This window comes from Protopterus annectens, chromosome 9.part0 (genome assembly GCF_019279795.1).
Source record: "Protopterus annectens isolate FY-2018-M chromosome 9.part0, PAN1.0, whole genome shotgun sequence".
Classification (NCBI taxonomy): domain Eukaryota; kingdom Metazoa; phylum Chordata; order Ceratodontiformes; family Protopteridae; genus Protopterus; species Protopterus annectens.
The window spans coordinates 1,133,540,250-1,133,551,816 of NC_056743.1; the positions used below are offsets into that span (position 1 = coordinate 1,133,540,250).

At 41.5% G+C, this 11,567-nt stretch overlaps 1 protein-coding gene across 6 annotated transcripts in view; it reads left to right on the forward strand.

The window, feature by feature from the left end:
* VPS37C (VPS37C subunit of ESCRT-I) overlaps positions 1–11,567 on the forward strand; it is a 452,853-nt gene that overhangs the window by 165,384 nt on the left and 275,902 nt on the right. For 3 of the 6 annotated variants that reach the window (XM_044083985.1, XM_044083984.1, XM_044083987.1), the window contains exon 2: positions 10,116–10,222. The exons of 1 other annotated variant lie outside the window; for it this stretch is intronic. In XM_044083985.1, coding sequence (XP_043939920.1) covers positions 10,127–10,222 — 96 coding nt within the window. In that variant the 5' untranslated portion in view covers positions 10,116–10,126. Of the gene's footprint in view, positions 1–10,112; positions 10,223–11,567 lie in introns of all 6 variants that reach the window. 2 more of the 6 variants (XM_044083986.1, XM_044083983.1) reach the window with 1 other exon arrangement.

The following is an 11,567-nucleotide window of genomic DNA, read 5'->3' on the forward strand; positions in this document are numbered from 1 at the left end:
AAAATAGTTTCATATTACATATGTGTGCAGCTGTGCATATGTGTGTTCATGTGTGTGACAGAATTCTGTCAGCTGCTTAGTTTGTGAAAGACAAGCATACATTTCAATGAAGTAAAAACCCTGCGAGTCTTTGGCACCCAGGCCTCCTTCACCTTCACATAATTTGGTTGAAGTCACCTAACATGAACATCAGTTCACTGACTCAGCATCATTTTCAGAATTTTGCATCCATTGTACTGTGTTTCCTTTTCAGCATTAGTGAATTGAGCAAAATGGTTTATTTGGTATTTTTCTATATAATATATTTTAAATTGTACTGTCTTCTCTCCTGACATTGTCCACTTTTTTGGGTAATTGTTAATATGCCAATTTTCATTCAGGCTCCTTCTATTGTGTCCACCCCATCCTATGTTTTCCAGTGATCCTTTTCAAATACATTTATTGGTTATTTATGTTTGTTTAGTCTGTACATCTTGACGAAGATTACCTGCAGTTTTTTACCCCATCCTACCCTACAGCAAGATGATTCAATCAAGATTCAAGCATCATCAAGTTCTTGACAGGCAATGTCAGCTGACACTGCCTGAGACCGAGAGCAGACAGCACATTTTCAGTATTAAGCAGAATAAGGTATTAAGTACTTTCTGCTCAACTAAGCACAAAGAAAGATCATATATGTCCAGTAATGGGAAGCAGAGTTGCAGACAGGGTTGCCACTTACCACATTTTCAAATGCCCAAAGTGGGACATTTTTCTGTAGAAACATGAGATTTTGCAGGAAAAAAACATGCCCTTACTCTTACATTTCTTACTTTTTTTTCTGGCTGTAAATTAAGTTGCAGTTAAGAAAAATAATGCCAGAGAGAGAGACTAATGGTTCCAAACATTATTAAGCAAAATTTTGTATTTCGGGTACCAAAATTACATGCCTTTTTGCTTTCATGGTACATGTCCAGAATTTTGTGTATATCTGTGTGTGTGTGTGTGTGTGTGTGTGTGTGTGTGTGTGTGTGTGTGTGTGTGTGTGTGTGTGTATATCTGTGTGTGTGTGTGTGTGTGTGTGTGTGTGTGTGTGTATATCTGTGTGTGTGTGTGTGTGTGTGTGTATATCTGTGTGTGTGTGTGTGTGTGTGTATATGTGTGTGTATATCTGTGTGTGTATCTGTGTGTGTGTGTGTGTGTGTGTGTGTGTGTATATCTGTGTGTGTGTGTGTGTGTGTGTGTATATCTGTGTGTGTGTGTGTGTGTGTGTGTGTGTGTGTGTGTGTATATCTGTGTGTGTGTGTGTGTGTGTGTGTATATCTGTGTGTGTGTATATATCTGTGTGTGTGTGTCTGTTATATATGTATGAGAGAGAGATTTAGATATAGTCTATCTTGAATCCCAATTTTAATAAGAATGCAATGTGATCTTTAATGTTGTATCTTTCGGCTTTTCCCGGTTAGGGGTCGCCACCGCAGAACTCCGGTCCGCTAATGACTGGCAGTAGATTTTTACGTACCGAGTTGCCAGCCCTGACGCACAGCCTTCAATGAAGGTATGCCAATTCATGCAAATCTCCCCACACAAGACGCTTTAGCTGAGAATCGAACAGGACGTCTTACTGTGAGGCAACAACGCTACCGCAGCACCACCACCACAGTTTTGCAATGTGATCTTTAATATGGATCTTAAATTGTGACAGTTTTCTAGTTTAGTAATTTGTATGCCAATGTCACAAGTAGGTGTTCCTATACAAAGTTTTCCCATTTTTGTTGTTTTCTTTCTTAAAGTGTTCACTACCCTTAAGGCTGGAAAACTACATTTCCTTGGCACCAGGTTATATTGTCTAATATATATATATATATGTACTGTTCATATACACACAGATCTGAACCCAGCCACTGGGGATGCACAAACCAGTTAATTTCTTTGGGACGGTCCCAAGCCCAGATAAATGGGGAGGGTTGCGTCAGGAAGGGCATCCGGTGTAAAATTTTGCCAAGTCATACATGCGGACAACAGTACAGATATACATACCGGATCGGTCGAGGCCTGGGTTAACAACGACCGCCACCAGTACTGTTGGCCAACAGGGTACTGGTGGAAATTGGGCTACTGTTAGCCGAAGGAGCAGAAGAGGGGGGGGGCATGCCCAAAGGCAGGTAAAGGCTAGGACTGTGATAGTGAGGGTCGGAACTTTGAATGTTGGCTGTATGACTGGTGTAGGGAGAGAGCTAGCTGATATGATGAACCAAAGGAAGATTGGTATATTGTGTGTGCAAGAGACCAAATGGAAGGGGAGCAAGGCTAGGTGTATCGGAGGCGGGTTCATATTGTTTTATTATGGTATGGATGGGAGGAGAAATGGCGTAGGGGTTATCCTGAAGCAACAGTATGCTAAGTGTGTTGTGTTTTGGAGGTGAAAAGAGTGTCGGGATAGAGTGATGTTTATGAAGCTGGAAATTGATGATGTAATGATGAATGTTAGTGTATATGCTCCACAAGTTGGGTGTGCGATGGATGAGAAAGAAAAATTTTGGAGTGAGTTGGTTGAAGTGATGATGACTGGTGATTGGAGCAGATTTCAATAGGCATGTTGGTGAAAGGAACAGAGGGGATGAGGAAGTGATGGGTAGGTATGGTGTTAAGCAAAGGAATGCAGAAGGTCAGATGGTAGTGCATTTTGTGAAAAGGATGGACATGGCTGTGGTGAATATGAATTTTGAACAAGAGGGAGGAGCATTGAGTGACATACAAGAGTGGAGGAAGATGCACACAATTGGATTATATCTTGTGTAGAAGGGCCAGTCTGAAAGAGATTGGAGACTGTAAAGTGGTGGTAAGGAAAAGTGTAGTTAGGCAGCATAGGATGGTGGTTTGTAGGATGACATTGCTGATCAAGAAGAGGAGGATGAGTGTGAGGGCAGCACCAAGGATCAAATGGTGGAAATTGAAAAAGGGTAATTGTGAGGTGGAGTTCAGGGAAGAGTTAAGATAGGCACTGGGTGGCAGTGAAGAGTTACCCAATAGCTGGGTAACCGCAGCAGAGCTAGTAAGAAAGATGGCTAGAAAGGTGCTTGGTGTGACATCTGGAAAGAGTAAGGAGGACCAGGAGACCTGGTGGTGGAATGAAGAAGTACAGGAGAGTATACAGAGAAAGAGGTTGGCGAAGAAGTTACAAACTTCATGACACCCGTGCAGATGGACACTGAAAGTTCAACTGCTGAGTCCTACACTAAGGCACTGTACAAGCACATCCAGTCATGCATGAATCGTGCCATCCCAAATAGAACCAAGATGCTGTCCTCCAAACAAAGGAAGCCAATCTGGTGGTCCCCTGCCGTAAAACTTTACAACAAAAGGAAAAAACAGTTGCAGAAAAGAGGAAAATCCCAGGATGCAAAAAACTACCTTACCAGCCTCGGTAAGAAGCTGAGATCCCTCATAAAATCCTCCAAAGCTAGTTACGAAAGTAAAATTGCCAAAGATTCCAAAGACAACCACAAGGCATTCTATAACTATGTCAAGAATCTAAATGGCAATGCTCAGATCTGCTCTGATCTACAACAGAATGGCATTAAATATACTGATCCCAAGGATATTGCCAATATCCTGGCAGATCGATTCAGTGCCAACTTCACCCCCCTCTCACCCCTAAATGGCCTATCTCAATACTGGAAGATTGCCAAATTCCAGTAATAATGGCCACACAGGTAGAAAACGCACTCTCCAAAGCCAAGAATACAGCATCCATGAGACCAGATGACATCCTGGGCTGTATACTACATGAACTACAAAATGAACTGGCATCTCACCTAAGTGTCATGTTTAATCATACCCTCACCTCAGGCTTCATGCCCACTGAGTGACGCACAGCTACAGTTATCCCACTCCACAAGGTGGGATCCACCTTGGACCACGGGAACTACCGCCACATCAGTCTGACGAGCCTGATCTGCAAGGCTATGGAACATATTATCATGGAACTTCTAAAACAAAGGCAATGGCAGCCTTAAAACACTGGACCCCATCCAATTTGGGTTTGTGAAGGGCAGATCTTGTCTCCTGCACCTTATTGACTTCTTCAGATCAGTCTCCGGAGCCTTGGATGAGGGAAAGGCAGTCCACACAGCCTATCTAGACCTCTCCAAGGCCTTTGACACCATCCCCCACTCTGGAATCATAGATAAACTTACTAAGCTGGGCATTAATCCCTACGTCACTCGATGGGTTGCTAACTGGCTTCCTGACAGAACCCACACTCTAAAAGTAGCTGACTCCAAATCCAGCTCCAGACAAGTGGAGTACCTCAGGGTTCAGTCCTGGGACCTCTCTTGTTTGGCATTTACTTCTTTGAAGTACAGGCCAACACTAAGGGACTCTGGCTAACAAAGTTTGCAGATGACTGCAATCTGGGAGCCATTATTGAATCCCCAAATTATGTGGATACTCTACAAAAGGGCCTTACTGGAACAGATGCTTGGTGCCAGAGCCATAGGCTCAAGCTCAATGCCAAGAAATGTATAGTTATCCCCTTTGGGGAAAAAACATGTACCTGTGAATTATCACATAGGTGGCAGTACACTAAACACTGAAAGTGTGATAAGAGACTTAGGGACACAGGTGGACAGTGGTCTCACCTTCAATAACCACATCGCCACAACAGTCAAGAAATCCTTCTATGTGGCACACCTCATCACTAAGGGCTTTTCATCCATAAAAAAGGAGGTCATTGTCCCACTGTACTCATCCCTCATTAGACCCATTATAGAATACAACACCCCATTTGGTATGTACCTCTCAAGATATCTGCAACAACTGTAAAGGCCGCAGAAATACCTCACTAAAAGAATCACAGGCCTAAAGCAGATGCCCTATGCTGACCGCCTTAAAAAAACTCCAGCTATACTCTGTCGCATGTAGTCCACTCCGAGGAGATCTCTGCTTAACATACAAGGCCATGTCAAACCCAGAGCTGTTGGGCATGCTACACTTAAAGAAATCCCAATCCCTCAGAGCCATACGCTCCAGGGATTGAAGTCTTGTCATTACAATAAACAAAACATGCTGGAGGGATAGGTTCCTGACCCAGAGACTCCCCAAACTCTGGAATAGACTGCCCATACATGTCAAGCAGAGCACCTCTTTGGCCCTCTTCAAAAGGAACCTTGATTGGATGGGAGAAGGGAAATTCACCCTGGGGATCACATCAGTTGCCCTACTAGACAGGGGTCCAGGGAAGTAAATAGTGTGGGAAGAAATAGCCAGGGAATTGTTATGGCTAGGCTTGTATAGGCCCTAGGGCCGATAGCCTAGTACCAACCTATGGGAGATGAAGAAAGTAGACAAGAGTATAAGGAGATGAGGTGCATGGCAAAGAGAGAGGTGGCATAAGGAGATGAGGTGCATGGCAAAGAGAGAGGTGGCGAAGGCTAAGGATAAGGCTTATGAAGAGTTGTATGAAAGATTGGACACTGAGGGGGAAAAGGACCTGTACCGATTGGCTAGACAGAGGGACCGAGCTACTAAAGATGTGCAGCAGGGTAAGGGTGATAAAGGATGAGGGAAATGTACTCACAAGCGAGGAGAGTGTGTTGAGCAGATGGAAAGAGTACTCTGCGGGGCTGATGAATGAAGAGAATGAGAGGGAGAGAAGGTTGGATGATGTGCGGATAGTGAATCATGAAGTACAGTGGATTAGCAAGGAGGACGTCAGGATAACTATGAAGAGGATGAAGAATGGAAAGGCTGTTGGTCCAGATGACATACCTGTGGAAGCATGGAGGTGTTTAGGTGAAATGGCAGTGGAGTTTTTAACTAGATTGTTTAATGAAATCTTGGAAAGTGAGAGGTTGCCTGAGGAATGGATAAAGTGTTTTGTTACCAATGTTTAAGAATAAGAGCTGTAGTAACTACAGAGGGAGTAAACTGATCAGTCACAGCATGACGTTATGGGAAAGAGTAGTGGAAGCTAGGTTAAGAAGGGAGGTAATTATTAGTGATCAACAGTATGGTTTCATGCCAGTAAAGAGCACTACAGATGTGATGTTTTCTCAGAGTGTTGATGGAGAAGTACAGAGAAGGTCAGGAGTTGCATTGTGTCTTTGTGGACTTAGGCACCCTGTCATATGCTTTCTCTGTGAGGAAGTCGGGAGTGTCAGAGAAGTATGTAAGAGTGGTACAGGATATATACGAGGGTAGTGTGGCAGTGGTGAGGTCTGCGGTGGGAGTGACTAATGCGTTTAAGGTGGAGGTGGGATTACATCAAGGATCAGCTCTGAGCCCTTTATTTGCAATGGTGATGGACAGGTTGTCAGACTAGATCAGACAGGAGTCTCTGTGGACTATAATGTTTGCAGATGACATTGTGATCTTTGTGATCTTTAGTGACAGTAGGGAATAGGTGGAGGAGACCCTGGAGAGGTGGAGATGTGCTATAGAGAGAAGAGGAATGAAGGTCAGCAAGACTAAGACAGAATATATGTGTGTGAATGAGAAGGAGGATAGAGGAATTTTGAGGATGCAGGGAGTAGACATGGCGAAGGTGGATGAGTTAAATACTTGCGATCAACAGTTCAGAGTAATGGTGATTGTGGAAGAAAGGTGAAGAAGAGAGTACAGGCAGGATGGAGTGGGTGGAGAAGTGTCAGGAGTGATTTGTGACAGACTGGTACCAGTAAGAGTGAAAGGGAAGGTCTACAAGAAGGTAGTGAGACCAGCTATGTTATATGGGTTGGAGACAGTGGCATTGACAAAAAGGCAGGAGTCCGAGCTTGACGTGGCAGAGTTGAAGATGTTAAGATTTGCACTGGGTGTGACGAGGGTGGACAGGATTAGGAAGAAGTATATTGGAGGGTCAGCCCAGGTTGGAAGGTTTGGAGACAAAGCCAGAGAGGCAATATTACATTGCTTCGGACGTGTTGAGGAGGGATGCAGAGTATATTGGGGAAAAAGATGCTAAGGATGAAGCTGCCAGGTAACAGGAAAAGAGGAAGGCCTAAGATAAGGTTTATGGATGTGGTGAGAGAGGACATGCAGGTGGTTGGTGTGACAGAGCAAGATGCAGAGGACAAGAAGAAATGGAAACAGTTGATCCGCTGTGGCGACCCCTAACGGGAGCAGCCGAAAGAAAAAGATATACACACAGATCTGAATAGAAGTAAATTTGAGTATTTAATTTTTATGTCCCTCTTAATTTGGTGAGGAATTGCTGGTAGAGTTGAAAAATGGGAATCTAGATTGTAGAAGGTAGTGTATTCACAGTAAATGGAAGGGGTTAGTTTTTGATAATCTTGAAAACATTATACTTGGAGGATGGTATGGCACTGCAATGAAACGTGTCCTTAGTCACCACATAGACAGTGTTTGAACTTCCTGGTCTCCCATTTTCTTTTTATGTTAATTAAGGTGCAGGCCTTCCTTCCTGCTCTGTGCTAGAGAGTCGTATCTATCATGAGCTTTCCTCCGGTCCTACGTAATGTCCAGCTCTGCAGAATTATTTGAGAACTTTCATGTATTCCACGTATCCTTCCAGCCTTTCTGCAAAGTAGAGTTTACTACTGTGTCTGTTCTATGAGCCACATATTTCTAAACCATGCAGTTTACTTCAGTTGTGTTAATTTCTGCAGTGCTCTTGAAGGTTTCTGCCATGTGTTCAAGTTTCTTTCTCTTCACAATTTAGTCTGCAGGGACAAAGCTTGCAATGAGTGATGACACAAATGACAATAAATGCCACGTTAAAGGCACAGTGCTGCATTTATTACTGTTACTGCCTCAAAGCAGTTTGGTTTGTAACTTGATTGCCTTTTGTGTGAAATTTGCTTTTGTCCATGTAGGAGTTTGGTGACTGCTTTAGTTTAGTGTGACATACCAAAGACATGTAGGTGAATTAGTGACCTTTCAAATAGCTTGTAGGTGAGCATGCTGTGTGTGAGTAAGTGTATGTATGCTACTTGCATGGGACTGAAATCTCATCTACGATTGATTATCTGCTTAGTATCTACTGAGCATCAGTAAAGCTTCTGCTGCCCAGTGACTCTGAAATGGATTAAGCGGATGAAAAGGCTAATAATGCCGAACAGCTAGCGTAAGCAAGTATGCTTAGTTCTGCAAACCTGAGGAGTCTTTTAAAGTGAAATCAAGAGCTGATTGAGACTTGTGTGTTTAGGGACATTTGCTTGAACATTTCTCCTTTATTTTCATCTTTTTCTTTTATGACGTCTCATCAGTGGAAGGTATTGTGGTTTTACATGTCTAATATTTTATTTCAAAGTTGTGCACCTGCATTTTTCCGAGCACCTGAATGAATTGTTAGGATGTCTGTGCTTTCCTTTGAGATTCTCTAGACTACATCTGTAACTTAGTACGAGCATGGGTTCCCTATCTTCACACACTCCATATGTGGAGTCACTAGTTTTCTTTGTAGAGGCATAACTTTTTACTGCTATTTAACTCTCTCCATCCAGCTGGCTTTTGCATATTTATATCAGGTGTCACAGATCTTTTTTTAAATGGATCATTGTACCATATTGCCTGTATAAACTAGGGTAACGCTGGATGTCATGGGATTTTTGGCACAGTTGGTCTCTGAAAACTGCTTACATTCTCAGTAACTGAACCACGTTTGTTGCATGGGCTTTTGCATTAGAATAGAATTTTCCTACAAATCCGTTATGGTGCCAAAAAAGTTCTGATGCTGCTGTAAACAATTACATTCCCTTTTTGTCTTTTGACAGTGGATGCATGTGCAGAGTATGTTCGTAGGACATGCAGTAGTGTACCTCATTAATGTTGGATTTTTGTGCCACTCCTCTAATTTTTTTTTTTTTTTTAAAGGCCTGAAATAGTGTGATTACAGCCTGGGCATGCAAGAAAAAGCTGCAAGTTTATTTGTTCTACTTTCAGTAAATAGTTCAGAAATGATAAACACCAAAACACAATTAACATGCTTGGCATGTGTCTTTTTTTGTAACAGTCGCCCTCCTTGCTACATGGTACTGTACATAGCAGTCAGCATGCCTGTGATGTGGTGCATTGCATAGTAGTTCGCATGCTTACCACAGAAAACTGGTAGATCCTATTTAGGATCTTAAGTCTGTATTACAGAAGAAGCTAATACTTGCTTCATTTGAACCAGTTCATCTGGCTGACTTGAAGTTCTTAACATGAAAAACGGTTTGGTCGATTGCTCTAACCAGTATAAGAAATGTCCCAAGTTGCAAGATCTTATGGTGGGTCAACTGTTTCTCATATTCCATACAGATAAGCTTTCTTGGAGAACTAATCCTACTTTTCTGCCTACAGTGATATCAATCTCCCTGGTTTGTTTGCATAGCCCAGAAATGAGGGAGAAAGGATACATTGTACCTTGAATGTCCATACAAAACTCCAGTACTATGTTGACAAAACAAAATCTTTCAGAACTTCTGATAATTTCTTGGGAAGGACAAGAATCACTATGCTAGGACTTTTGACCTTCATCTATGGCTTTTTGGAAATGTTTCGACTATAGCAATATTGTGGAAGCAGTAACTTGTTCCACTGGTCATACTTTTACATATCACTATAAACTAGAATCCTTCTGTAGGTCTAGGACAGGGTTTGCCAGATGCATTCTTCAGGGGTCCTGGAACCTTCCCCCTCTACCTACCAGTTATATTAAACTGTAGTAATCTTGCCATATAACAAAGGCTACTGCAGCAGTGATCAATTCAAGTGGCTACTGTTATGGTAAGTGTATTTACACAACCGGGCTATTTCTGTCTTTGTGAATTTAATAGTGTGGCTATATTTTGATGCATACCTCTCAACTGTCCGGATTTTTGTCTAATTTATTTGGTCCGATTTTCATAAAATTGTGTTTTTTTTCTGGCAAATTGCAAATCATTGAGGAATGAAGTTAGAAGATAATGAGATTTGAGTTTCAGACTTCATACCCTTCCGAAAATTAATTGTAATGCAAAACATGTTATTCTGTCAACTTTCTAAGTTTGTGAGAGCAATATTTAAAAAACGTCCCTATTCTTGGGCCTTTGTCACACTTTTATTAAAGGCTTTGTCCAGATGTCTTGCTTTGAGGTAGAGCGGTATGGCTTGATGTAGAACACAACTGATGCGCTCTTATCTTTCAGTAGATCTTGATGGTATGGGTAATAAACTGAAGGAGCTGAGTGATGTGGAACTTCAAGACATGCTTGACGATCCAGAGAAGCTTGCAGACTTGATAAATGATTTACCTGAGGTGAGAGTGTTTGGAATTGAAGTTTAATGTAATTAAATGTCTTGTACAGTTTTACAAGGACGCTTCAGAAATTAGATGTTCCAGTGCTGCAGTCATTAAAACTACACAGTGAAACTTTCCTTAACAAGAACCTTAAAGTAATGAAGGATGAAATTCTAGATAGTGGCTGCTATAATCTGTAACGGTCATTGGTGTATGGTTGTGATTCGTGAAAGAAAAACTTTCTATTGAAAAGTGCATTGTTAAATGTTTACGCATACATACTTGCAGATATGTAGCATGCATATTTGTGTATACATATGTATGTGTGTGTGTGTGTATGTGTGTGTGTGTGTGTGTGTGTGTGTGTGTGTGTGTGTATATATATATATATATATCTATATGGATTTGTATTACTTCACTGAAAGACAATTTCACTGAGACCAAATCAGCTAAAGTTCATTTCACCTAAAACTCATTTCACTGACGAGTAGTACTCTAAGGCAAGTGAAAGGTATATGTAATTTTCCCGACTGTAATGCGATCCTGGTGTTAGTATATATAGTTGGGGGGTGGGGGACACAGCCTCCTGGTTTTGTTTTACATTATTTGGTAAAACCCAACTAGGTGGGTGGCAATGACCGCTACCCCCCCCCCAATGTGGGGGGCTGTGCCCCCAACACCCCCCAACTATATGTACTAACACCAGGATCGCACTACATTGGGGAAAAGGACATATACCTTTGACTTACCTTAGGAAATGGTTCAGTGAAATGAGTTTTAGGTGAAATGAACTTTAGGTGATTTGGTCTCAGTGAAATGGATGTCAGTGAAATGGTCTTTCAGTGAAGTTATACAAATCTATATATATAGATATAGATGTGTGTATGTGTGTGTGTGTGTGTGTGTGTGTGTGTGTGTGTGTGTGTGTGTGTGTGTGTGTGTGTGTGTGTATAGATATAGATATAGATATAGATATAGATGTATGGATTCGTATGGCATCAAAAGTCCAGGGCTGTGATCATTCCATTGTATCTTTCATTCATAATGCATATTCAATGTGCACTTGTCCAAACCTTTGAGACAACTTGCACGCTTACAATACTTTCTTACTGAAAAAATTAAGGACGTAAAAAAAATATATATGGCCCAGATTCAAATTCACAACAAAGTGGGGAAAGCATCAGAAGTGTACTCCTTGCTTTCTTTTTTTTTTCTTAATTTTTGTATATAAACGCTGCTTATCACTATCTTGTCATGTTTAAAAGTGACAATATTGTTTCCCTTACATACACTTTAATATATATTTTCCTATATTTAGAATAGATTTCTTTGATTAAGTTTTGCAAGACATTTTATGTAATAA